General features: G+C 41.9%; 1 protein-coding gene across 10 annotated transcripts; it reads left to right on the forward strand.

Annotated features, from left to right (window-relative positions):
* LOC104631281 (arylsulfatase D) lies at positions 1–27,989 on the forward strand. Of its 10 annotated transcripts, none has more exons than XM_075736472.1 (12): positions 1–98; positions 912–1,018; positions 3,722–3,791; positions 4,686–4,826; positions 5,668–5,789; positions 6,692–6,814; positions 8,340–8,763; positions 9,839–9,975; positions 11,843–11,977; positions 14,926–15,088; positions 16,118–16,239; positions 23,488–25,165. In XM_075736472.1, exons 3-12 carry the CDS (start codon positions 3,739–3,741, stop codon positions 23,856–23,858), a joined length of 1,791 nt encoding a protein of 596 aa, XP_075592587.1. In that variant the 5' UTR covers positions 1–98; positions 912–1,018; positions 3,722–3,738; the 3' UTR covers positions 23,859–25,165. The 10 variants fall into 10 exon arrangements, with proteins under 10 accessions (XP_075592587.1, XP_075592607.1, XP_075592596.1 ...); XM_075736525.1 differs by lacking the exons at positions 1–98; positions 23,488–25,165 and adding exons at positions 604–729; positions 26,913–27,989; XM_075736537.1 differs by lacking the exons at positions 1–98; positions 23,488–25,165 and adding exons at positions 604–729; positions 25,228–26,734 and having other exon boundaries at positions 16,118–16,243.
* The last annotated feature ends 4 nt before the right edge of the window (positions 27,990–27,993 follow it).

Consider the following 27,993-nt stretch of genomic DNA (forward strand, 5'->3'; position numbering starts at 1 on the left):
GTAACTCAGAGGACTGAAATGTCAACAAGCGAACAGGCGAGAGCTCCTCTAAGTAATTGCTTCAGACCTTTTGAAGAGTAAAGTTTATTACAACAGAAGTAAGTTCTGAAAGACATGTGAGTGTGGAGGGGGAATACTAAACTTTCTGTTCTTGGGGGTGGGGGAAGAAAGTGCCAGTAATATCTTCAGCATGGGTACCTCTAGCTTTCCTGAAAATGCAACGGAGAAGAAAAGACGACGTGACAGAAGCAAAGGGGGGGACAAGCTAGTCCTGTCGGCTGGAAGGCTGGAGAAGCAGGGTGGGATAAACAGAATTCCAGGGCTATCATTATTTACGGCATCTCTTGTTATTATTTTTGTTATTGTTTATAGCATCTCTTTTGAGGGGCTGAAATAGAGCAGTGTCAGACGTTATACAAATCTGCGCAGAATTAACTGGGTGGGGAATCTAGAAAAGGCTGTAGCCATGTTGTGCCAGTATTTGAAGAATGAGGACTTTGTGCTCCTCCTGGAATGCATGCAAAGCCTGCACCGCGGTTCCAGTTTGCTGGCGGTTGCTGGCAGGGATCCCGGGCAGCGTCTGTGCTGGAGACGGGGGGAAGGGAGAGGAAGAGGAGAAGGAGCAAGTCCCAGCCCGCTTCCTCCCACACACGTCTTAGAGGATCAGGACTGTGCAGCACACCAAGGAGCAAGAGGAATTTCAGAGCAAGAAAAATAATTGAGACGAGGGTTTGTTTTCCACATTGTTAAAAGGGGTTGGCCTTTTTTATTAGTTTTGATCATTTATTGTGGCGTACTGGCTTTAAGAGGGAATTACTATCTGATGTTTTCTCGGATTTCTGTAAGTAACTGCTGATTTCTAGAGGCTGATAGTAGATTTATGGATTAAGTCATTTTTTTTAACTTAACAGTTAAGGAAACTGGACAAGCCCTAGGGCCCAGTACTAGGTTCATTACACTCCTAGCGATGTCAGTGAGAACCCTGCTTTCAGAAGGAATCAGCCCCTAACCGAAAAAGGTGAATAAGCATATTTAAATTGTTTGGTATTTTTAAAAAAAGTTTGATATTTCTTCTCCTCTTAAGGTTAGTGTTCCTAAAATGGCTTGCAGGAAGTCAGGAAGCACTAATTCTAATCATGCCACTGCCAGTGATATTAAGACCCAAATATTTTCCAATACCACCACTGCAACTCCCTGCTTTGAAATCCACAGCTTTCCTAAGGGGCTGTACAAATCTCTGTCTAAATACCGACGTGCCTGCCATGACCAGCTGGCTGTGCTGCATGGACCTGTGGGGACAAAGTGGAAGGCAGCTGAGAGCTGTTGTACCAGCTTGGAAAGCTTACCAGCACCCGTGGGAAATCAAGGGATTTCTTCAATGTCCAGATCTGTCTGGTTCTTTTGCTCCACTACAGCTCACAAGGGCTGTGATGATCCTCGGCTACTCAGCGTGGGCTAAGAACATTTTTATCGCAATAGCTTTGGCTTAATCATGTACCCCGAGCCCTTTAAATGCAATGCTGCCTACCAGTTGCTGGGAAGGTAGAGCTCTGCCTCCATTGTTAAAGCACCATAAAGAAGCTCCTGCTATAATGACCAGAGCCATTGCTAGTTCTTCCCTCTTGCAGGTTAATGCCTTCGTGCACTTGCCTGATGGCCACCTCAGCGCTGTCCTGAGGGGCCATAGTTCACTGGGGCTTTGGGTGCCGGGCTGTGGTTCTGGGGCACCACTACCATGCAATAAAAGATTTGAGCTCTTAGTTAGCGAGTCCTTTGCTTCACATTAATACAGCCTGGTTTTTAAAGCATGATGTTAGGCTTCTGGCATCTGCATTCGCAGTAATGTCCTGCTTCAACCAGCCAATGCATTGTGTCAGAGGGGTCTTGCTGTTTCCTCATTAATCTCCCAACTCAGCCAGAGGGCAGGGAGGGTGAGCCCTCAGTACTGCTTTTCGGCATCTTCTCAGTAGAGAGGGGGAAGCATCATCAACCCTATGGAAAATTCCATATCTAATAGAGATCAAGCTTTTATTTTTATTTCCCATATTGTCTCAACCATAGCCAAACCAGCACCTAGAAGTTACTTGGAAAAATCATCAACAGACCCCAGGTTCTGAGTCTTTTTATGCTATTTTCCTGGGCAGAATAACAGCATCTGCATTTTTTAATCCTATGGCTCATTCTTTGAAATGCATAGGGCAGGATTATACTCTCTTCTGGCCAGTCTAGTATTCCTCAGACCTTCAAGGTAACCGTAACACTCTTATGTACCAAAAAGGCAGAAAAAAGTTCTCTCAGAAAATACTCTTTTTTTCCCCTGGAGAACATGCTGATTTTGGAAAAAAAAAAATAATCCGCAAATGTCTTTCATTAGTTATGATGGAACTCATCAGTTTTCTGTGTTTAGAAGTGACCTTATGTTACCAAACATGGTTTTAGTAGTTATAGAAAGTAAATATGCTAATTAGCTTCAATCTGTCCTTTAACAGAGCTGACAACATCTCTGTTCTTATGCTGGTTTGAAATGGAAAGAAGTGTAGAAAAGTAGGGATTTTGCATGGAAAGATATTTCAGATTTTTATCTCTTTTTCACAGTGAAGGAATGCATGCCATCTCTAATTTACTGCAGTGTACAGCATGAAGATGAGCATATGCCAGTCCCCGTGGAACTGGTTTATCATGTACTTCTGCATGACTGCTTGATTCCAGTGCAACATTTTCTTCAGGTCCCTTAGTCTGTGGCCACTCACAAGGAAAAGGAGCGCATTTCCCAAGCTATTCTTTGTCCAAAGCGACTAGTTTTGCTCTCTATTTCAGCAAGCATAGGAAATTGCTTCCTCTCATAAAATTTGCCTTGCCAGACAAAAACAAATATTTAGAAACTAAAAGGTTATTTTTAGGTTATTTGAAAATCCAGGTTGAGTTCACAGAGTTGGCAGGTAGAAAAACTTGCTTTTTAAATTTCTAAATTACATTAAGCTTTGAAGTCCTTTAAGGAAATAATCATAATGCTATTGGTGTTTCTGGACAGTTTTTAGTAACATTTAGCTAGAAACACATCCTTGAATGTATTAGATGGCATCCACACCTAAGAATTTACAGTCCCTTCCCCACGAATTATACTGAAAACATTACTTTCCAGGATGGCTTTTCTTCGAGGCATTTTTTTGTAGTTTCAAAGCTCTCAGTAAGGATTAGATTATTTTCCTAGACCTTAAAGATAATTTGAGGTTAAGTAAAGAGCGAGATACGAGTTTACTTATCATTACCTCCTGTTTGTAAAATGGTGAAAACCTTTCTTACGGTGAACACCAACAGTTCCATAGACGTATTGAGTAACTGGCACTTTTGACACTTCTTTAAAGCCGTGGGCATTTAGCCTTCTCGCCAAGCACTCACAAGTCCACCTGAAGTTATCGCCAGCTGGGAACAGGTCAGATCTTGCAAAACTGCACGCTGTGCCATCTGACCTTACCTGCCCTCAGAAGTGCCCTTTCTGCCTTGCCGTGTCGTGTCCATTCAAGAGGGCTCTGCAAGCCCATGTTCAGGGACGTAGGGGCTGCGTAATCAAGCCCTAGTAGCTCAGCCCACCTCTGCTGTAGCCAGCCACGGGCAGTGGCCATGCGATTGCGGTAGCGCACAGCAGTTAATGACCAACCTCACGGACAAAATCACCAGAGCTACTGGGTTCTGATTTATATTGGTTTGTTTTTTCCACCAGAATTCGTGTAACCAACTATGTACCTGTTTCATACATGGGGAAGCCATGGAGTTTACCAGGTAAAACAATGGTAAGAAAAGACATTCACTAAGGGTCTTTTCTGGTTTTTACATGCTGTGCTTAAGAAAATGTAAAAAGATATCTCTCTTTTTCTTTCTTTTTCTTTCTTTTTTTTTTCTTTTTTATTTTTAGAAACTCATTATGAATCTGAGAGCAGCTAATACAGGTTTAGACCTGCTGGTCTTTCAAGGCCTTTCACCCTACTTTTACAGGACACGGAGGTTTAGGAGTATATATAATATATAGTATAGTACATTTACTCTGCATGTATCACATGGCAGTATCTATTAATGACCCAGCAGTCAGTAGATAAGTTCTAGCATATATTTACTTCAGGTGAACATCCATAAGGTGCCTCTTGCAAATGCCTTGAGCAACTAAGACATCTGCTGAGGTATCCTTAGGATCTTCTATGAAGATAACCAAGGTTAAGCCCGTTGCTGCAACCCTGAAGGAGCACTTTCCAGATGCTATATGTAGCACTGGGTGCAGTGGATACAATAGCCAAGGCATTGCCATCATAACCAGCGTGCCTCCACACCAACCACCTCCACGCTCCTGTCCCACCCATTGCAGGAGCCTTAACAGGAGCGTCCTACACCCCTGTGCAAGGGGTGCCTCAGGAGACTTTCAAGCGTGCAACCACTCATTCTTCAGGAGCCATCTGTTGACATCAAATCTCAATAAAGAAATGCACGTGCAAAATTCCTCTACGAATTAAAAAAAAAATATTACTGGTTTTAGAAAGCTCAAGAACCTTTGTGAATATTCAGGAGCTCCATCTGCTGGCAGAATTTGGTAGTTGTTTGCATCTATACTGAGTCATAAAACTTTAATAGTTTAAAGTCTATTATAAAGCTTACAAATATTTTTTGTAATATTACCTCTTTACTTTTAATTTCAGGAGCTGCCTAAACATTTGGTTAACTTTATGCTTATTTCCAAGAACCTGTGTATCAAATCCTTCAAAACCCAATTTTTTACTGATACTAGCTGATGATCTTGGTATTGGAGATGTGGGTTGCTATGGCAATGATACAATAAGGTAAGAATGTATTCTGCGAAATAAATTATCCCTTCCTGGTGAATTTTAGTGGGGAAAAAAAAACCCCATTGATAATATGTAATATTAGAAAATTCATTATTAATGTATTAGTTTATCTAGATACACTTCTTTCCAAACCATGTACAAAATAAATGTTCTACGGTAGTTCCTACTGAAGTAATAATTATACAGGCATGCTTGGGCAACTTTCTTGGACTTCTAATTTTCAGCATCTACAGTCAGAACTTTGCAAATCTGTCCGTGCACTGTGTTTGTCGGGCATGTGTATAATTTATAAGTTTCTACAACTCCACAAATATCAAGGACTGAGATTAGGATTTAACATCAGCTAACAACTCTAGTAGGCTTGTTATGAAATGACAGCTCAGCCTATGTATGTGATGTATTTATCTCTAGTGCAGTTATGAGTCTATATATAGATTGATTGATAGAATGACTGTATATATATATCCCATGATTACTCTAACCTATTATAGTCTTGGAAATTGTGTTGTCCTGTATCTATTAATGGAATCTTTTTCACTATGCTGCATGAGCTTTTGATATGGGATAGACCTGAAATACCTTTTCTTTTTTTTTTTTTCTTTTTTTTTTTTTCATTTTAGTTATTAATAAAACCACATTTACTCCTGGAAAATTCAATTCCAAGGAGTCAAGGTATCTCAAAAAATATATAACACAGAACTTTCTTAGTTGAGTTGTAAATAAATAGAGAGTTTTGTAAATTTGACGGTGGTATCCTTGACAAAACTAGGAGGAGTGGGATACCATGAACTTTTGTGTAATAGATTTTTATCCGAGATGGGATTTTTCTCTTTAGGACCCCTAACATTGATGGCCTGGCAAAGGAAGGAGTGAGACTTACCCAGCACATTGCTGCAGCTGCTGTCTGTACTCCGAGTAGAGCAGCTTTCCTGACTGGCAGATACCCCATCAGATCAGGTTAGGCCTCTCTAATGGTTCGCTGCAGTCTGTCTAGCCATTATTGCTATTGAAAATCCCCTTAAATAAACCATTTTAAAGACTAGTTAATCTAAGGATTTGGGGGTCTCAGTGAGATGGGCAAAAATAAAGATGACTAGATTTAGTGATTGATTTCTATGGGAAAATCCCAACATAAAGCACATTTTAAATGACAACACAGAAACGGATAAAAACCCAAACAGCACAAACCACCCAGAGGTAGAAACATGAAAAAAATTGTGCAAACACTGTATGTTCAGTAGTATTAAGATTATATTAAGTGTAATATTTTGAATATCCTGGCAAACATTTTCATAGTGAAATATGTCAGACTGTGGAATAGTTCTCAAGAAAAATGTTTTAAAACAGATTTACTTCAGCCATGTAAATTCATGAAAGAGCACTTCAGCCGTTGCATATGGCAGTAATAAGTGTAGCTCCTCTGATGTGATTCTGACTTGCTAAAGGAGAAATGTTATTATGAACTGTACATTTCAGAAATCTGCACCCCTGACTCTGTAAGCCTTTTGTTCTATATAAAACTTCTTTTCTTCCCCCCCCTTTTCTTTTTTTTAACATTATATGTTGATAAATTTTTGTTGCAAGAGGTTGCCTGATGCCCAAATATTGGCATTTAGTGCCATTTGTAGACACCCCAGCATAGCTGAGGCATCTGCATTGGACTAGCAGATAATGACATGGGCCTTGGAGAAGACATTGTTCTGGGGGTCAATCAGAATATCCCAGGGCATACTAAATGGCTTATAAAAAGGCACCTGAGTTGCTTAGGCAACTGAGTCCCATTCATTAGAAAGGACAAGCTGAGAAGACTGAAAATCTGAATTATGGCTTGTTCTATTTTGACAGTTATTTCTCTCTAGGCATGGCATCTGGCACTCAACAGCGGGTTCTCTTTTGGAACGGGTGTTCTGGTGGGCTCCCACCAAACGAAACTACTTTTGCCAGAATACTGCACCAGCAAGGTTATTCTACAGCACTTGTAGGTATGAGACACAGCAACTTGCTGCCTTTGCATTGCTCGTTATTCAAATGAGGCTGCTTCTGTAAATATTTTTCTTTGCCAAAATGTCTAGGATCAGTTAAAGTAGAGTTTCTTGTATGCATAACTTTCAAAATCAGCAGATTTTTTAGAATGCCTCAAGCCCCATTGTCAGCACAGCATGACTGATAAATCCAAAACGAGGACGTATGGAATACGTAGCCGTACACTGCAAACAGACATAAATGAAAAGGAAAGAATCTTGTTTGCCCAGTACAGATTGCTTTAGGAAGAACCAACAGAGATATTCATTGATCTATTCGAGCAGAAAAATGTTGTCTGCCAGTTGGTACCAAGGCACCACAGTGGTCTTAATTAGATCTAGCAGCCAGTTTTTCTCTTATTTATGCATCCTGCTTATTACCACAGTTAAGACTCTAAAAGTGCCTTAATTTCTGCAAAAAGAAACTCTGCCAAAAAAAGCTGAAAGAGTTCCATTGACTCCAGTGGGTTTTGGATCGGAATACATCTTCAAAAAAGAAAATCCCATTAACTCTTTGCTAATTTTGCCTGTACAGCGATTAAAGGCTGTATCTTTCAAGTCCCTCTCATTTTAAAACTCTTTTTGATGTAGTCAAAGGTGTCATGTGCACAATTGTAATTACTGTGATTTTCACACCTCTGCTCGGTTCCATCACACTGACGTGTCATTTAGTTTCTAAATTGAAGTGAGTCTTAGTGATGTACTGGCTTCACAGAAGCCTGTGCAAAGGGGTGAACTTTCCCTAGCTCACTGCAATCTGGTATAGCTTACACAGTCACATACATGAGCACAGAGCTGGTTAGCAGTTCTCAGAAGTTATTTGTCTAGCTAATAGCCCCGAGGCTCATGGGTATAGACTGTCCTTCAGTGTCAAGATAATTACACTGCTCTGTAATATGACTTCATTAAGGTTCATTATCAGAGTATAACACGTTCTGATATGTCCAATTGTACTGGATAATTGGAATGGCCTATTTTTGCTGCTCATCTTAGGATGAATATAGACACACAGAGACAATAGGTACACCTTCCTCCTGAAATTTGTTCTTGGACTGTGAAGGGCAGCTAGGACTCGTGTGTAAATTAGTTCATATTTTTGCACTTAGTTGTTTCTTTTGGCACAAGGGTTTCTCCAGTTTCTGCCCATCAGGCTACCCATTAATGAATGGCTACTTTACTATGTGGAAAATAATAAGCACCAACTATTTAACCCTGTTTGTTCTTATTCAGGGAGGTGTCTGAGCTAGACCGTTGCCCTGCGTGGAATTTTAACAGATAGGTGAGGAAAGCCAGATGTTCTAGGCAGATAAAGTGCCAATGCACGATTGCTCCCTGAGAGTCTGTCCCCATTCCACACCAGCTCCTCCCTTGGCTGCACCCTAACTGAGGAGTGCAGCCAACTTATTAGAAATACAGGCAGACACACGTTATATGTTATTCTCTGAGTAATGATGTTGGATTTAAGGTCTTTGTTTTATATTTTCAGGGAAGTGGCATATGGGTGTGAACTGCAAATCCCGCCGTGATCACTGCCACCATCCTTTAAATCACGGCTTTGATTATTTTTATGGCATGCCTTTTACCCTTTTGAATGAGTGTCAAGGCACAGATGACCCTGAACTGGCCAAGTCTTTGCAAGATTCATACCGGCTTTACACACAGATGATCATCCTTGCAGTGCTTACTCTTTTGATTGGAAAACTTACCCATTTATTCTCAGTAAAATGGAAAATAATTATATATCTAACCATCTGTGGTCTCCTGTATTTCATCTCCTGGTTCTCCAGCTATGGTTTCACCAAGTACTGGAACTGTATCCTGATGAGAAACCATGATATCACTGAACAACCAATGAATCTAGAAAAAACTGCTTCTAATATGCTGAAGGAGGCAGTTTCATTCATTGAAAGGTAATCAACAAAAATTGTATTGCGTTTTAAGGATTTTTAAAAGCAATTTGATTACTGTGTCGTACACCACTAGGTCAGGTGGCTGTCATGCTAAACTACATGTCCTGATGCTGGCCAGTAATTTGTTGTTTCCTGGCATCCCCCTACCTGTCAGCATCCAGCTACTGCCCTTTGTCTTATACGTGGCTTGTCAGCTGCTCAGGAAAAGGAAGATGATTCTTTTTGTGGTTTTGTTTTGTTGACCTAATACAAAGGCGTCCTGGCCAAGGGCTGGGCCTTCTGCCAGTGGGAACAGAAAAATGATCTTAGCCTGATGGAGTGTTGTAGAAAGTGTCATATGAAGTTAATATTTTACAAACAGGGGTGATAATGAGTGCTGTTTTGTTTTCCAAAGATGTCCTTCATTTACAATACTATCAGTAACCTCAACTGGTTATTGAAGAAACCACTAAGTCTTTAAATGTATTCAGGCGTCAAGTCTGAGCATATCCCTGAATAAGATTATGCTGTTCCTGTCAGGGTTTAGGGGGTGTTTGTTTGTGGGGTTTTTTAAGGGAAATTGGGGTAAGATAAATCTCTTCCGTGAACCTTTGAGCATAGATAATCTCAGGTTCCTAGGATAACCTGCCTGGCCTGATGTTAAAGGGATATGGTTCTCCTGTGGGTGCAGTGTTGTGTCTGCCCTTTCCATGAGGGTGTCTCAGGTGCTCAGTGATGTTTATGTTTAAGTTTAAGCAAGCAAGTCCTATTCTCCTTGGCTCCAAGAGCGTGTCAGTCTTTTGGCTATGAACTTGCCTAGTAATTTATTTATTGTGCTACACATGCCTAATTTGGAACCAGTCAAAGCAAGGGCCCATTACTATTTTGGTCTTAATACAGAACCAAAACCTTTGAGGGGTGTTTTAATCCCTTCTGCCTCCCAAAACCTCAAAAAATGCAAAGATGTCAAGATCAAAAATTTTTATTTTAGACCCCAATAATAATTTTTATTGAGATATTCACTACCATGTCACTGTTACATTTTGGGTTGAGTGACAGTTTGTGGAGAAATGACTACTGTTTTCTTTTATTTCAGAAACAAGCATAGACCATTTCTTCTCTTTGTTTCCCTTTTACATGTTCACACCCCTCTCATTACCACAGAGGAGTTTCTGGGAAGAAGCAGGCATGGCCTATATGGAGATAATGTAGAGGAGATGGATTGGATGGTGGGTAAGTGGTTTTCTTGAAGAAAATCTTTCATTTATTTGAATGTGGAAAAGAAATTAAAGAGGTGGTCACAGAACTCCCTTTTTGCATATGAGAAAATGAGTGAACTTGCCTTGGATACACAGGTACCTCCAGAGACTGTCATTCCGTTACCACACCTCATTTTTACTTTCTTAAGATGAAAGCCCAAACTTTTCTTGTGAAGATTTGTTCTTTCTATTTTTTTAATTGACACACTTCTGTGCTGCAGTGTCAAATGCAGTCAAATCATCAAATATGTGCTTGATCACATTGTTAATCAAAATGTCTGACACTTCTCCAGCTCTGTCTAGTCTCAAAGATATAACTGGTGCTGCTGCTGAATGCTACATTATATGGTGGTTGGTTTGTGTACTTGTTTCTTTTTATCAAAGAATAATCCTTGGAGCAAAAACCAGAACTCCCTCCTAGCCAAAATGCCAAGTTAAAAACCTATAGTTTCACCTAATAAATTATGTGAAGTCAGTACATCGTGAAGACTCACTTAGCTCTAAATCTAGGCTCTGAGTACTGATTAGGTTAGGGTTTTAAACATAATCGGCACTCAGAACTCAGATTTAGACCTTAGCCTTACTTAGTAGTTCCCTTCTGCTTCACTGTGAGGGAGGAGATAGATAGCTCCTGTATGTGTTTAGTCAAAAGTGAAGACCCTATTGCCAAAGTATTCACCTCCTGTCCAGGCCAAGATTCAATCCCTGAACCTTTTCTTCTCCAATAACCATGTTTACAAAATTGTCTTTTGAGAGGAGCCCCATTGCTTCTGATGGGCAGGCTGAGAACCTCTGCAAGATCCAGTTGAACCAGAGGACTCTGCCATGCTTCTCTTCCAAATTTTTGGCACCAGTCACCTTCAGGAATGGGCTATGCAAGCACAGCTGGGTAGCGGAAGTCTGATAGTGTAAGGAATGTTCCTTGTATAGGCCGAACAGGATGGCAGTTAGTGAGGACAGAAGTCTCCAGGGTTGGACAGCTAAGGAAGAGATTTGGGGTCTAATTCGGAACCAATATGCCTAGACTCAATCTAAACTCTTTTTAGGGGAAGGTGTCTATTTTTGGGTAGGGTAAATAAGTAGTTTGACCAAGGAGACAAAAGAAGTGTGTAAAGGAGATTGAGCAAAAGAGCCAGTCACTAGCTTATGCTTTTTTCTTGCGTACTTCAGCTTTTGCTTCTACTTCTGTAGCTATGGAAGCTGTTCTTGGTGACTATATTTGATGCAGTAGATGATGAGAACAAGCAGTCACAGATAAATCATATTCTGTACAAACATTTGATGCTATCAGTACTGAAAACATTCCTTATGAATTTAGGTTTGAATTACAGTCTGTGAAGTTTTTACCACTGACATCAGGAACAGATTTTGGTTGATAGTATGCAGCCTGATCTCAGAGTCCCTGTTCAGTCCCTGGTGAGACACAGCAGTTTTCTATGACTAGGAATTTAGGCAGTGCTATTATTTAAGCTTTTCAAGATGCGTGAGGCTACACAATGGAGACAATCCTTGACTCAGAGAATTTATAGCATAAAGCTGACAGAGTATTCTGAGTAGCTTGAATAAAAGGATCATTCATTTCAATTATTTTCCAATTGGTTTTATTTTTTATTTTCTTGTTTTTATACACACCACAAACAAATTTTGGACACATTCAGCAGCTTTCCTTTGGGCTCTTATTATTTCTGTAATGCAGGATTACTCTGCATTGCTTGTGGTAGTTTATACCAGAACTCATTTGGGTAAATGGAAAAATTCGGCCTTCAATGAATTTTGAGTCAAGACCTAAAAAGTCTGACTGCATCTCCAGACATAATTATGATGTTTCACTTTGTTTATAGGAAGGCTTCTGGATGTTATTGACAAAGAAGGCTTGAAGAATACCACATTCATTTATTTTGCATCTGATCATGGAGGATCCTTAGAGGCTCACAGAGGAAATGCTCAGTTGGGTGGATGGAACGGGATCTATAAAGGTAAAATTTTGGTAGTGTGTACATAAGACTTTCTCATAAAAAGAAAATGATAGAATGAAATACATCCAGATAGACTACATTTACTAAGCTGGGAAGATAATCTTGGATTGTACGGCTGGAGCAAATTCAGGGCATCAGCTATCCATCTTTCAGCCCCCAGCCAGGATCATTTTCACCAAAGCTACTCCTGACAGCTATATCCTCTAACTTATTCTTAAAGACCTTCAGTGATTTCCCAGATAATCCAGTTTTTATTGTCTATGCTACTGGAGTTTTTTTCCTGGTACCTACCTTGGATTTCCTTGCTGCAGTTTAAGCAACAGGTCTTGCCCAATTCACCAATCTACAGAGAAGAGATTCTTCCTTTCCTCCTTGTAACAGCGTGGAGTTGCAAGGTCATAATATGTTTCAATGCTATTATGTTCCCCCTCATACATCCTTTCTTTAGACTCCAGTACACTAGTACTTCTTTCTAGTTTCATGTTGTCTTTAAATATTGTAAGCATACTATCTAACCCATAACCCAAAGGACTACTTGAAAATGTTGTAGCATCATAGAATAACTCGAGTGGGAAGGATCATTGAGACCAACTCCCTGCTCCTCGCAGGACTACCTAAAACTAAACCATGTGACTAAGAGCGTCATCCAGATGCTCCTTGAACTCTGCCAGGCTTGGTGCCATGACCACTTCCCTGGGGAGCCTGACTCACCACCTTCTCGGTGAAGAATCTTTTCCTAATGTCCAATCTGAACTTCCCCGGATGCAGATCCAGAACACACTGTTTAGAGTCTCACTTGAAACATCCTTCTGTTTTTCACAGTAGATAATTATCTATGTGATAGATATCATGATGACTATTTTCTTGATACAGTTTTCCAGTTTCTCATTTCTCATATAGATGCTTCATCTGGAGTCTCTTTCTATGACTGGCTTGCAACACAGCATCAAAAGCTCTGTGGAGATGAAGATCTATGGTATCTCTTGCATGTGCTCCCTCCAGCCTGCCAAGCCTCAAAAAGCCACTGTGATGGCTTGGGCAACTTGGTGCTTATTGTATAATGAAGCCTGAAAAGTGCTCCTGTCACTTATTTCCCTGCAGAAGATTCAGGTGCCTTTATCTTGTTCAGCATCAAAATGCACATTGTCTAATAGTAAGTCACTTGATGAGCCACACAAACAATGTTTGATACATCCAGGAACAGTCCTAAATGCTAAATAAGCCTTCAGTTCTGGATATGAAGTTTCCGTACCAGAAAGTGATGCAAAAAGGCCAATGGGCTCAGTTGAATAGCTCACAACCTAACCTAGGGAATTCACTTCTACCACCTTAACACAAATTTATTAGTAACAGGACAGTCTGGAGAGGAATGGTGATTAGACAGAGATTTCAGTATGAGAGGACAATGATGACATCATGCCTGCTTAGAGAGAAGACAAGAGGAGACGGAATATCAATTTAGATATCAGTAACAAAAAGGGATTCCCATTTATGCCCGCATACAGCAGAACAGGAGACATCCCAGTGAAACTAACTAGCAATGACTCAAAAAAGATTAAAAAACATTGTTTAATTCATAAGTATCTGTAGAACTCACTGCTGCTGTTGCTAACAGGAAGATAAATAAGCTACACATATAAACAATGAGAACAGCTGCTAGTGAATAACAAAGCATGAGATACCGTTATCTTATATTGCACAAAGGTTATTGCACAAGCAGCTGGACTTGCCCTGTGTATAATCCATCATGCCACCTTGTCAGCCTTTAAAAGCAAGTTCCAGGAACCTTGCCTCTCAGCTCTAACTATGAACACACCTCCTCCATAGCAAAGTCCGGCATTACTTAGCAAAGCCAGAGGTTAGTATAAACTACCGTTCAGCTGCTGATTTATTATCTGAGCTAATAAGCTAGCTTCAAGTTTTGTTTGCTAATTTTCCTACAACACTTTCCAGCAATGACTTGCCATTTCTGCCCTTGACAGGAGGAATAACAGAGCAAGGTCATATAGCTACTTGAGCTCCAACTTTTTGCAATTTATTTTTTTTGTCTAGCTGGACCCTCAACTTGGAGTTCTGGCTTTAAACCACATTGTTTCATTAAGCCCATTAATGAATGGTTCTCACTTTGAAATGCTATTCAAAACAATGAATATTTTGATTTATAAGAGAGCAAATTGCATGGTGGAACTAGAGGACTAGAGGAAGGCAAAAGAAACCAAGTTAAGAAAGACTCTTTGGATTACCTCAAAACAACTTCTACAGAAATGTAGGTGGAAAGTCTTCATCACTGCAGCATATTCAGAGCACTCCCCTATGTATGGGTTCTCCACTCTTCCATTTGGGACCGCCTCAGAGCATCCCGGGGACTGTAAACTCCTGGAGGGAGATGACATATTATCCTAATTTCCCTTACTGCTCTCCAGGACTGCAAATCATTTCATAATGTTCCTGCTGCCTCTGATTGTGAACTGTCTGACAACCAAGCTTGCCCTGTGTTAATCCCCTTTCCTCAGGCACCAAGTGGGGCTGAAACCTCTCATTGACTCCAAGTCAGATTTTGCTTTTTATTAATAACAGACCTTTTTCTTGGGCATGTTATTAGGGAGCTTGGAGATTATTCTCAGACATGACATTTGATTAAAAATATGGGTCAGAATGTTTTCTCAGTCATCAGAGGAATTGTTCCTCTTCTGCCAAAAATACTGCTTGGTAGTGGGCTGCCATATATGCCACCCAAGTAAGAGACAGAGAATAATAATACTTCTTTCTGAAGACTGGAATTTGCACTGTAGTCATTCTACTGTTCTCCAGGATTTATTGTATTTTCATTAAAGTTATTAGAATATTCTAAAAGTTTTCAACCCTTTTATTATACATGCATAATAAAGATCTACTATCTTTCATTCTTTTATCTCTTCTGGTACTTCCCCCGCCCCTCCTCCTAACAGGTGGAAAAGGCATGGGAGGCTGGGAAGGAGGCATCCGTGTCCCAGGAATAGTTAGATGGCCAGGAGTATTACCCGCAGACACAGTTATCGATGAACCGACAAGCCTAATGGACATTTTCCCAACAGTGGTTCACCTGGCTGGAGGGGCTGTGCCTCAGGACAGGTACAAAGGTGGCTTCATAAACCATATTCACTCCCCTTTCTTGATTTAGAGAGATGCTGACTATGTATGCCATGCATCCTAACAGCCACAGGTCAAATTCTGTTTGTTTCTTAACCAGGCAATTCTCTAGCTTTCTGTGTAGCTTCCCCCATCTTGTCTGCTTATATGGAAAAAGCAAAGGAAAACAGTATGTTTTATCAAGCTAACTCAATTTTCTAATCACTAAAAGGCAACCTGCTTGATGTGGGACACTGGGATGACTCTAAAAAACAAAACCAAAAAAACCCCCCACAAACAAACATCTTTTAATCTTACTTTTATGAAAAATCCACAGATATTCACAAAGCTGGTTGATCCTATTAAGAGTACGAGGACAGGCTGTTTCCAAGACCAGGAATGAGTAGGGAAGGTGGAGCAAATGGCACGTCACCTGCATTTGGCTGCCGGTACCGGAGAAGTAGTAAACCTTGATAGTAAACAATTTGTAGCATCTATGTTAGACTCCTCTAACGAACACAAGAAAGTGTGGGTGCCTAAGCATTTGAGCAAAAAGCATAAAGCACAGGTGGTGTGTAACCACACCAAGAATTAAATAAGAATTAATACCCCACAGGGGCTATTTTGGGGTTTTGTGGGTTTCCTTTTGTTTTGTTTTTTTTTTTTTTATGAAGCCTCAGGCTCACAGAACTATCAGTGACTTCCGTTTCAGGAGCAAAATTAAAAGCTGTGAACCATGCCTTCACTATGTTTATCACTTACTCCCAGGAAAATTACAGTAATGGTAACTTATCTCCCCAGGCAGGATGTGTGAACTAGCTGTAATTGCAAAAACTGCTAGTAACTGCTAATCACTGGGCTCCACCCATCCACACAATTAAAAATCTCAGGGCTCATTAGCTAAACAGTAGCTTGGTTTAGAAATGACACTTGAAATCCTAATGCTGCATACCTGGAGAGTGAGAACTGCTCATGCTCCAGCTGCAGACTGAAATTCTTTAGCAGTTTGGTGACTCTCATTCTCTCCATCAGGGTAATCGACGGGCACACCTTGCTGCCTTTGCTGCAGGGGACAGTTCAGCACTCCGGGCATGAGTTCATGTTTCACTACTGCGGTGTGTTTCTGCATGCAGTGCGGTGGCACCAAGAGGACCGTGAGTATAAACACTCCCCTCCTGCATATCAGAGATGATAAAGACATTGAGGTGCTGGGGCATGCCCAAAGAAGGGCAACGAAGCTGGTGCTAGAGCACAAGTCTGATGAGGAGCGGCTGAGGGAACTGGGGTTGCTTAGCCTGGGGAAAAAGAGGCTGAGGGGAGACCTTATCACTCTCTACCTGAAAGGAGGTTGTAGTGAGGTGGGTGTTGGTCTCTTCTCCCAAGTAACAAGTGATAGGACAAGAGGAAATGGCCTCAAGTTGCACCAGGGAGGTTTAGATTGGATATTAGGAAAAATAATTCTTCACCGAAAGGGTTGTCAAGCATTGGAACAGGCTGCCCAGGGAAGTGGTTGAGTCACCATCCCTGGAGGTATTTAAAAGAATGTAGACGTTTAGTGGTGGACTTGGCAGTGCTAGGTTACCAGTTGGACTCAATGATCTTAAAGGTCTTTTCCAACCAAAACAATTCTATGATTCTATGACCTCTATCTTCCAATAGAGTAACATGTAAAAACATGCGTACATATATCTGGAGTAAGTTTATTGCCTCAAACTCTCAGTTCTTCTGCAAGGTGCAGAATGACTTTGTTGTTGGCTGTCCTGTCGTGCCTGAGATGATGCTTCCTGGGTAGCATAGCTTCAAGAATCTCCCTGTCATTGCAGTGCTTCTATCACTTTTGCTGCAAAAGCATTCAGAATCAGCTTTAGTGTAAGATAGAAGAAAAAGGAGCTGCACACATACAGTCTTTATCTTAAGCAGTAGTTTGTTTTCAATAGCCATATCTTCGTTGTTTCATTTTTTCAGCTGTGGCATTAGACAAGCTGGCTGCAGCTGTAATGTTTTCCTGAGCTTTCAACAAGCACCCAATCTTTGCTGATGTCATCCTCCAGTACAAGTGTAAAAGAGAACAGGCCAGCGGCTAGTAGCTGTGTCCTTATTCCTGCTTAGAACGGAGGATGGCATCTGTGCGACCAAACACAGGTGCCTGGACCTGAGCTTGTTGGTTTAGAGTCATTGAAAAGATGCAGATGTTTACAGGGTGTGATTCACCACCTTCTGGTTAGCATATCTGGGCTAGATCAGTCACACGTCTTTCTCTCCACCGACTAAAAAGGGAGTTGAGCTGACCATATCACATATGAAAATCACCCTCAGATTAAAGTTAGTTGAGATAAACTGCATCTTCTGTGACTGGGTGACGTGACAGTAAGCGTAGTTGATGAATTTGTGGTGATGCCGTACTCATTTTCTTTTTTCATTCTGCACAGCTGGAGAAATGCAGAAGCTGATGGAGTGGGCTATGCCTACTCATCTTCCCCACCTTTAGAAGCCTGAATGAGCCCCTTTAAATTTTGTTTTGCTTTCCCTGTCTGTGAAGTGAGAGAATAATTATGGAGCTCTTGAGAGACTGCAGTTAGCTAACAGTTACAAACGCTGGGGCACTCCACCATCAGCAGCTGTTCACATGCAGCTGGTACGTTAACAAGGAGCTGGCTGTTTAAAGAGCACTTTGAGTGAGAGAACCTTAGGCAGCCCTTCTTAAGTCACAGTGTTAACTGGGTGATCTTTCTTGTGCCCATTTACATTTCCTTTATGATACTTTCTGATACAGTGACAGTATCAAGCCAAGAATCTACTTGCTCAGTGAGCACTTGAAGACTACAAAATTTACTTGTACTTGCAAATATTTCGAAATTGACTTCTCTGCTCCCTTAGAGACACATTCATGAGAGTATCAGGATAATGGCTGAGAACATTGCTGGCTGTCTTGTTGGCATGAATAAATACATAACAGAGTTGCAACACCGAAGTTTTAGTCATGCTGCCAGTCTAACCCTGAGGTCAGCACCCTTGTCGTCACACCACGTTTGACAGAAGCATGGCCTCTAGGTAGAGTCACTGCACTCGTCTGACAAGAAACATGGAGGAAAGGGACTAAGGACTAAATGTGAGGATGTGATGCCAGATGCTGAGGTGGAATTCTATTTTTAGGTTCTTGATCCCCAAAGATAAATCTGGGTACTTGATTCAAGGAAAAATGCATAAGCTATACAAGCCGTACAGGGGGAGATTCAGAGCAACCCACGCACTGCTCAAGGAGCTGCATGGTAGAAAATGCTAAGTACAAGGGTGTTTCATAAATCCAGTTCTTCCATGGAGTGGGGAATCTTCAAGCCCTCCAGGGAAAGCTTGTTGGTGGGGTTTTTTTCCCTTGGGAATCCTCATTTTCTATTTTTTCTTGAGAGAAGATGCTGGTAAAATTTTTGTCTAAGAACTATAAGGGATCTTTTTTTTAAAAAAAAAAAAAGGGAAAGAGTGCAGCAACTGCCGCTATTCGGCCCTGTAGCTGAGTGGTCAGGCTTTCACACCCCTACCAGGGCTGCTGCAGAGCTGGTGCTCAGCACAGGCACAAGCAAGTGGTCCTGGTCTCCGCAGCTTCCCCCTAGCTGAGGATTTGGGTGACCTGATGCCACCATGGCTATAATCACTTCCACTGAAGGAACCACACTTGAAAGCGCTCAAGGCCAACATTTTGGCTGTCTTAACTAATTACTTATCTAAGGAGACCAGGACTCAATTCCTTTCTCTCTCTGGGCACAATCAAAATGTATCATCTCTAAGTGACATGTATAAATCCCCACTCTGCATCTTTGCTCTTCCTGCACTAAATATCAAACAAGATAAGTTGAACCAATCCTATAACCTAACACTTTAAGCACTCAGTTTTAGTTTTAATTAGGGATTATCTCCTTCCATGCCTTTTTTATTAACATAATTAAAATGCAGGAAAAAAGTCTGGCGGAGGGACTGGTGTCTCCTTCGCTGCTGCGTACTGTAGGAAGTAGGCCAGCAAGAGAGAAATGCCTGACAGGGGAACGCTGCAGCCGTAGGTGGTGCAGTACAGTGCCCACCTCCCAAAACGTACCGCTTCCCCGGGCCTAACCGCCCCCTAGCACCGATGGACCGGCATGAAGGGCTGCTTTGGGAGAGTACCAGCAGGAGGGGGCTGCTTTGGGGGTGTACCGCCCCAGCGCCGCGCCGCGGGGCCGCGCTGGCCGCTCTCCCCTCAGCCGGCAGCGCGGAGCCGCCAGGCGGCAGCGCGGCACCGCAACAGGCACCGGCCAACCGCCACAACCGCCGCCTCGCTGCCCGGCAGGCGGCAGCAGCGCTGGCGCTCGGAAGGCACCTGTCGGACGTCAGTGAATGCTTTAAGGAGGTTTAAAAATTTAAAATTAAATTAAATTAAAATAAAACAATAAAAAATAAAATAAAATAAAACAATAAAAATTAAAATAAAATAAAAATAAAAATAAAAATAAAAAAAAATGTCCCGGGCTCTTTGGCGCAGTTAGCTGCTCCGCTTTTTCTTTTCACATCCGGAGGTGCCTTGTATGAAAAGCCACCCCCATCTGTTGGCATGCAGCGGGAATGCGGCCAGGCCCCCACAGGCCAAGAGCTGCGGGCCTAGTACCTTGGGCCACTGGGTAGGTGTGGGGCAGCCCTGGGCTTAGCTGGGCTCACAGTGCCAGGGGCCGTCACCAGCCCTCCCCCATATGCAGTGGCTTTATTTCCACCGCTGGCGCCCAACTGAACCACTCCGTGGGCTCCAGACCAAAGGTTTGAGCTAACACACACCAGCAGAGCAGGGCATGGCCCATGCCCCGAGGAGCGCTGTGCCGGTCTGCATGGAGCCCACAACAGCCTATACCTGGCAGAAACATGAGAGTCACTGCTTTGAATCTCTCTCCCCATGTATCCAATATGCAACAGACCAGGGTGTTAGAGACCAACAAGAACAGTCCAGCTCTTAATGCTGAAGTTAAAGATGTGAGAGACCACGTTCCCCTGACACAGACTGGTGCTAAGTTGGTCCCGCCCCAGAACTGTCAGCAGCTCTAGGCTCTTGGTCCATTTTAACCCTGAGCATATTCACCTCTTCACATTACCTAAAGCAGAACAGCGGTCAGAAACTTAAATCTCTTAACGCCTGTAACTCCATCACTATTCTTAGAGATCTCTTTTAATTTCTTTTTAATATATATTTTTTCTCTACAAAGAAAATTTGGTTTGGCTGCAGAGACTCCTGGAAAAAATTCTTAATAGAGGAGTCATGCTGCGCTTCCCTAGTGAAAGGCTAAATGGGTGGTGCATGAAGGGATGAGTCTAACCCAAAAAGCAGCTCTTCAAAGAACTGCTGTTCTCCTCACCACCCTCTCACTTCTTGGTCTCCTGGGTTACAACTGTAGTTCAGACAGAAGCATGATTTTGAAGCAAACCCCTCTTGAGCATACCTACTCATTGTGCTTTGGGTTATATTGTGGAATGGGCTCAGAGATCAGGACTTTAGCTTGGATGAAACTAAACTGTAAAATAGGCGCCAGGTTCATGCCTAATATGCTCTAATCACTAAAAGATGGGACCAGACACAAGTTAGCCCCCAGTACAACAGCCCCAGACAAACATAGCATGGATGTCAAGCCGTCAATAACTGTTCTACTCTAAGGTTCAGTTTCTAACAGGCCACACTACCTGTAACATAGACACAGATACAACTTGCAGATGCAAGGTGTATTTTGTGGTATTTTGTGTTCCTATGAAGCCACATGCACAGACAGATCTCCTGTGCATGCCTTTCTGCAATTTTTGCCATTGAACCACAACTGCTCATGGCAAGGGGATTGAAAACAATGCTCATCAAATATTACCATGTAGTTCAGCTTTCAGCCAAGCCAGAAATGCTAATTCTTTGCTCCAACTGCCTTTACTTCTGCTGGGGCTAACAGACCTTTTAGAGTCAGTTTTAGCTCATTTACAAAGTATATCACATCCATATTACATATTTATTGTCCATTTACTTCTATCTGTTGGACAGGCTAGATATGAAGCCATTGTGTCTTGATGTCACCCAGGCAGGGCCCATTAATTAAGCCCTTCACTGAAGCCAGAAGAATCCTTTGTCTCTATGTTAAAGAGTCCTTTCCTCTACTACAGCACAATAAGGCTTATTAGTGACAGTCCATTTCTGTCTGCTCGTTAAACTGATTGATTGTTACCAGATGGGTTTGAGATGTTTGGATTGAAGAAGCAGGTTTCCTTTCCCTTGGACATATTATATGAACATATTCCCCTAAAATTCACATGCATCCTTCAAATTCTGTCAGAGCTACTTCAGTAGCAAATTGCATATCCCTCTTTGCCTCTTGGAGATGACTGAAACCCCTGCTGCTTCCATCAGCACTGATTTTTACCACCTTTTTTTATTTTTTTTGATCCCTCTGCAACTCAGCTGTCTACTCAGCTCACCAACACAGGTTAATTACCATCAGCCTCACTGTATCCTTCTGAAAGAAGTAAGGAGCTGTCTCTCTCCCACTCTGCAACTCTAGTAATTATTTGCAGCTGTGAAAAGTGAATGTTAAAATTTTGCCGATTTGGAACAATTCTTCCTCAGACACTTTACACTCACTTCTCTGAACTGCCCCACAGTGTATAAGTTAGGGGGAGTTCAGCTCAATTAATTTGTTTTTTCTGAACAATGATCGTATAAATTCCTATGTATAGCTGTCCATCTCGTGGTATTATTTGTATTTTAGCAGTATCACAGTAGAGCTCTGAGTAGAGCCAGCTCATCAGAAAAATGCATATGGCCCAGAGATTACACACCTAGCTCCTGCTAACAAGTATCCATGCTACCTGACCAACAGACATAAGACCCAAATCCTGTGCTCAGGGAACCCTGATATGACAGAAGATGCTTGCATTTCTGTCCCGAGACAAATGCTCTTTTAGTCACAAGACGAAGAGAAGTAGAAGGACTTGGAGTACATCCCAGGCAGCAGCAAAGTGCACACCCAAACAGACCTAAGGAATACCTGTCCGTAGTAAACCATCAGGAAGCAAGCCCATTTCCTTTAAGAAATCCACCTTCTGCATGCTTTCTCTCACAATTTCAGAAATGGAGATATCTAAAATATGCAACATTTCTAAATGTATTATGTTAACACATTTCAGAACCAGTGAGACATCATCCCTCCACAGAGGTGCAAAATCTTCGCTTAGCAGGACATGGAAACTGTGGGGTGCAAATAAACAGATACATAGCCAGCCAGCCAACCAGTCAGCAACGTGAGATTTTAAGCAAAAAGATAACCTGAGCCTTAATATCTGTTATTTGTTCCCCCTCACCTTTTAAGAAGTTTATATTTATTAACAAAATATGTTCAAGCAGTAGTGACACGACAGAGACAGAAGAATAAAGCTGCAGGCTCCAGTCATGAAGAACAGCTCTGGGGACAAGAGGAGGAAGGAAAGTTCAGCTGATGCCATTGAACCAAAAAGAAAATGCCATGTAGGGACAATGGAGTTTTCAGCTGTTTGTGCTCAGTCCATTACAGAAGTGGCTCCAAGTGTTGAGTGTCCCCTTTCTTCTCCTCTGCCTTCTTCAGACATAGTATCTAATTGCTGTCTTCTTGCCAGGCACATCCTTGGGCCTCTGAGTTCCGTGTACAGCTTTCTAAACGCGGGGTGAGGAATAGGGGAAACAGGAGGAGGGAGGAAGAAGGAAAATCTCCTCTTGAATGGCATTCAGATTTAGTCATAGCCATTTGTCATTTCTTCAGTACGAGTTACAGACCTGTGCTTATCCAGCGGTCAGTACAAGAGCTTGATAAAGTACAGGCTCTAAAGCTGCAAACTAGTTGCCTTTATTGTGTTAACTTGAAAACTAGACTCCAGATTTCACTCTTTTCATGGCCTGCAATTACCACCCTATTTGAAAGTGTGCTGGTGCATAAGCAGGGAAATGAGCTGTGATCAGTTTCTGCCCAGGTGCCCTTCTTGGCTCAGATGTACCAAGCCAACAGCAGAACCACCTACCGGTACTTGCACCAGAAATCAGGAGCTACATTATCCATTTTTCCCTCCAAGAGGCACATAGACTTTTAAAGTTGCACAAGAAAGTGGCAGAGAGTCCCTGTACACCCAAAATATTAGACCTAACGATCCACATAGTCTATATAGCCCTGCACCTACCCAGAGCCCAGGTGTGACCATGAGCCTCAAAAACCGTTTTGAATCCCTGCTAGCTCCCAGAAGACCCTTTCCCCATAGGTGACAATCATGACATAAGCTTTGCCCTAGGAACGACAAAGCAGGTCACTTAAAACGTGAACCAATCTTTCAGGGCCCTCCCCTGACTCCTAATGCCATTAAGCTGTTCAAATGTGCTTCTTCTGTGACAGGTGGCACCACGTGGAAAGCTCATTATGCTACTCCAGTATTCCAACCAGAAGCCTCTGGGGCCTGTTCTGGAAGAGGAATTTGCCCATGTTTTGGGGATGGTGTAACCCATCATGACCCCCCGCTGCTGTTTGATCTCTCACAAGATCCTTCTGAGACAAATCCTCTGTCAGCTGACACTGAGCCCTTGTTCGACACTATACTGAGGAGAATAGGAGAAGCCATAGAAGAGCATCGCAAGACGCTGACTCCAGTCCCACAGCAGCTGTCTCCTTACAATAATATATGGAAGCCATGGCTGCAGCCGTGCTGTGGGACATTTCCATTCTGTTGGTGTGATGAAGAAAACAACAAAGCAGATGGCATACTTTAATACCAAAATCAAAGTACAGTTAGCTTAAAAAAGGTAATAGTTTTCACATTCACATGACTACAGTCACACAGAGATATAGGTCAAATTACACTGGAATAACCGCAAGGTTTGTTATTGATGCTTTCCATTCAACCTCTTCTCTTAGCCACAGAAATTCAGTAAGCTTATAGTTTTAAAGACATTTAAAATGTTCCAAACATATCCCACCTATGGGTCACCTGTATAATCTGTCACTCAAGTGCATAATTCTGGATCAAATACTCAAATAAATGAAACAAAATTTCTTTCCTTGCTGATTTTCAAGTAAATTATGAATGATAAGAGAGCAAACTTTAATTGCAGCTATTTGTACAGGTAATATGCTTGTTAAGGCAACAGGACTGAGTCCAAGAGGGGATCTCTATTCAGGCCTTATCTTTTTAACGAAAAAAACCTGTCCTGTATTTAAAAGCACAATTGTACATTTAATTTGGAAACATACCAAAACAAATTAGCCTCTAAGAAATAAACAACTACTAATTTGCTGCAAATTTTGCCTCCTCTGTACATTCATTTACCTATCATGTAAGAATTCCTAGGAAAAAAAATTACCTGACAAGTATATGTAAATATTAGGTAGCTAAAGTTATAATCTCAAGTTCAGCAGCGAAGTATCTAGCTATTCTGAAATGGTAAACCACAACATCTCCTATTGACATACACTTTCCGCGTCGTCATCTCACTTGCAAGAGCATTGAAAATCATCACCCAGCTGCCTTGACAAGATAGGTCCCAAATTTCATGATCTGCGAGACCAATTCATAAGCTGCGTGTCCCACTTCAGGGATAACGCTCCTGATTTTGTAACAGTGCTACTGTGCCCCATGAAAAAGGTGCTTTGTTTTGTGAGACAGCGCTTAGTTCTCAGTAAAAGGTGTTAAAAAATGCACTGCACACACTAATCACTTCAGTATACAGGTCATCTTCTCCAAGCCAAACAAGTGTCAGCACTCTGTACAGTCATTACAGAAAGGAAGGGAATTAAAATATGTAATCCTCTCTGGCTGCCCTCAGGTTAAATAAATTCATCTCTCAATATATAATCCTGACCATGCTTTTGCAGGGTTTTTGTGTAAAATCCTATTTTTAAGCGGAGGTTCCTGCATTTTCTGCTTCAAAAAAAAGTAGATTATGTGCCAGAGACTCAGATTCAAACTTCTAAACCCTCCTGAACACTATATTCACTCCCACCACGCAGCTAAAGGTCACCAAGATTTTAAAAGTAACAAGGGACGGTAAGAGCAGCACAGCAGGTACTTCAGGTGACCTGTTTCAGAACCATGCCAGTGCAGCTCTGTTGTCTGAGTGTCGTTTTTTGCCTTTTCGAAAGGGGAGGAGATAAGAAGGCCCACAGCAGCTGGTAATTCCAGAGCAGCCTGCTGCTCTCTCAGCTCTTGAGCTGCAACATCCCGTCCCAGCCCTTTCACCAGCCCCGGGACAAAAGAGCGTGTGTGTGTGCCGGGAGTACGCACCTTTTGTGGTGATTTGAGGCAAGCTCCTGACTTGCACCCCCCATGCGGTATTCCATCGGCGTGGTAAGTTACTGCGTTACTTTGCTCTGAACAGAGCAGGGCTGTGACTGTGATGCAGCACCGAACACAAGTCTCCAGGAAGCTGACCAGGCATTTCTTCAGGTTATTTCCTGTTTTACCTTTCCTCTAAAAGCTCACCAAGCAAGTTAGGTGAAAATTATTCCACATAAACCAAAGGGCTAATCTGCCAATGAACTGATAGGACACATCAATGTCAGACTTGACAGACGTATCTAAAAATACATTTGTTCTTACTGCTTGATAGCATTTAAATCCACATCAGCATTGTTGAGAACTTGTCAGAAGATTTGACATTTTTCTGCGGCTGACAGGGATTGAAACCGGAGCAGCTGCATTTCACTGGATTCATGCAGGAATAAAAGCATAAGAGACCATGCATTTTTAAAGCCAGTTTGGCCAATTCAGAGATGGAGGAGAAATCTCATTGCTCAGTGGGGAACAAAGCCAAAAGCTGTTCTCTAGAGTCAGGCCGGTCAGTTCAATGATCTACGTTGTCAGTTAAGCATGAGGATAAGCTTTTCCTCAGTTCACCTCACCGCCCTCTCCACGCCCCACCCCGTTTATAGAGAACTTGCCCAGTCACAGACGAGGCCACAATTAGAGCGTTTACCAGGGGACGAGAAGGTGTCCAAGCACCCACGCAGCATGTGAGCATAGGTCCAAGCTCTTGTTGACAGACTGGGAAGCCCAGTACATCAGCAAAAACCCTGAACTCCATCTCCAAGCATAGCGTGAACGCCTTCGATCCAAGTTTAGAGCCAGGCCAAGAGCTAGAAACAAGAGCAGAGTGCATTTGGATTGGCTTATAGCATGTCCATCACATGAGCCTGCCCTTCACCTCACGGGGAAAAAAAGTCACCCCGTATAAAAGTAAACATTAAAAATTTGTGCAACACCTCACTCCTCTGAAAGGTAAATTTGCTAAACTGCCACATAGGGTCAGACACCAAGGACTCACGTGAATTTAGTTGCTGCCTTCCTGACATCCAAACACAGATAGTTTCTTCTAGGCTGGCATCTGTGGAAAGCCAGAGGGGCTTTCGGGCAGGAGGGGGAGGAAACATGCCTGGCAGCATAGAGCAACTGGCTTTTGTCAAGTAACTGTTAGAGACCTTAACCAGGCCCAGGGAAATGGGCTCTCCCCACGCAGAGAGGGAGGAAGAGGGCATGCAGCGCACACAGAGGTAATCTGTAGATGACAAGGAGGACAAAGTACTAGGAAATCACCGAATAGGATGTACACCGTCACTTAAAAAAAAAAAAAAAAAAACAAACCACAAAAAACAAACCACAAAAAAACCCCAATACATTGGTGAGAGAAGAGAGAATGCCCTAAGCAGACTATTTTCAGTCCTAAATTCCTTTCACTGTCTAAAGCTAAATGTATCTTAAAAGGTACAAATTTTGAGGAGACAGTGGTAAGCAGGGAAAGGAATTAAATTATTTCACCTGTTTCCTGCAGATGCTGGCCATGGAGCAGTTGCTGATCTCTCCGTCTGTATAAGCTCCAGCCAGCCAGAGCTCTGCACAAGCTATTGTTCTGATCTCCTGGGAAATGTGTGTTCCCTGTAAAGCGGGTGAACCCAGCATCGCACTTCAGAGTTGTCCTGGTGCGCATTTCCACATAAAATGCATTAACAGGTAAAAAGCTGTTACAAAAACTGTTTGCATCTGAATAATACTGAAAGAAATAAATTCTTAAGTCAGCTACCTAGGTTTGCTTGAAAAATCATCTATAATAATCTTTTGCAAAGTATATAAGAATAAAGCTAACTTATATGCTTTCTCCCTTCTTTTCTCATGGTAGAAGGTAGCAAACACCACATAAAATGGCCTGTTAGGAAAACCTGAGACAACCAGCAAATCTTCAAGCCACTGTTAACCACAGGAGAACAAGCCTACACATGGTTAAATATAGACACCCTAGAGAGGGAAGCATTACTAAGTAACAAATGAAGTTTGTTTCCACTGAAAGAGCTGTGGCTGAACTGTATTAAATATTTGACATTCACATTGTATGAAGCTACTTCCATCTGAATAGTTTGATCATTATTAAATGACATTTGGAATCGCTGCATTAGACTGAGTCAACAGTGATCATCGAGTCTCACAGTGGTGAGACAATAAGCTTCTGAGAGACCTCACTTCACCTTCTTTAAGTATCAGACACATCGCTTTGCTCCCTGCTGGGACCCAAGGGAATGCCAGGGCATGGATCGCAAGATCCCACTGTTTGGGGATGCAAAATAATTGTGTAGCAGATAAACTGAGAAAAGCAACTCGAGCTCAGAGTTTATCCAGCTTGAAATTCCTGGGGATTCTGAGGATATCTGAGAAGCATTTACATAAATGACCAAAAAGAAGGAGTAAATATAAAAAAGTTTTGCTCACCACCAGACTGTAGATTAAAAGTACACATATGCACAGGCATATATAGTGTGAATAAAATACTGGAGGATTTTTGTAGAATGTTTTGATTACAATGTTACATCTAAACAAATCTGTAAAAATCAAATTTATTAAAAACCTAGTTTCTCCTTGAA

This window comes from Balearica regulorum, chromosome 1 (genome assembly GCF_011004875.1).
Source record: "Balearica regulorum gibbericeps isolate bBalReg1 chromosome 1, bBalReg1.pri, whole genome shotgun sequence".
Taxonomy (NCBI): Eukaryota; Metazoa; Chordata; class Aves; order Gruiformes; family Gruidae; genus Balearica; species Balearica regulorum.

Bases quoted from the DNA above. Each gene is read 5' to 3' on its own strand.
- LOC104631281 (XM_075736472.1), top strand. From the start codon at position 3,739: ATGTACCTGTTTCATACATGGGGAAGCCATGGAGTTTACCAGGTAAAA. The intron at 3,792-4,685 runs GTAAGAAAAGAC...TTTTAATTTCAG, and splicing joins GTTTACCAGGTAAAACAATG to GAGCTGCCTAAACATTTGGT. The intron at 4,827-5,667 runs GTAAGAATGTAT...TTTTCTCTTTAG, and splicing joins TATGGCAATGATACAATAAG to GACCCCTAACATTGATGGCC.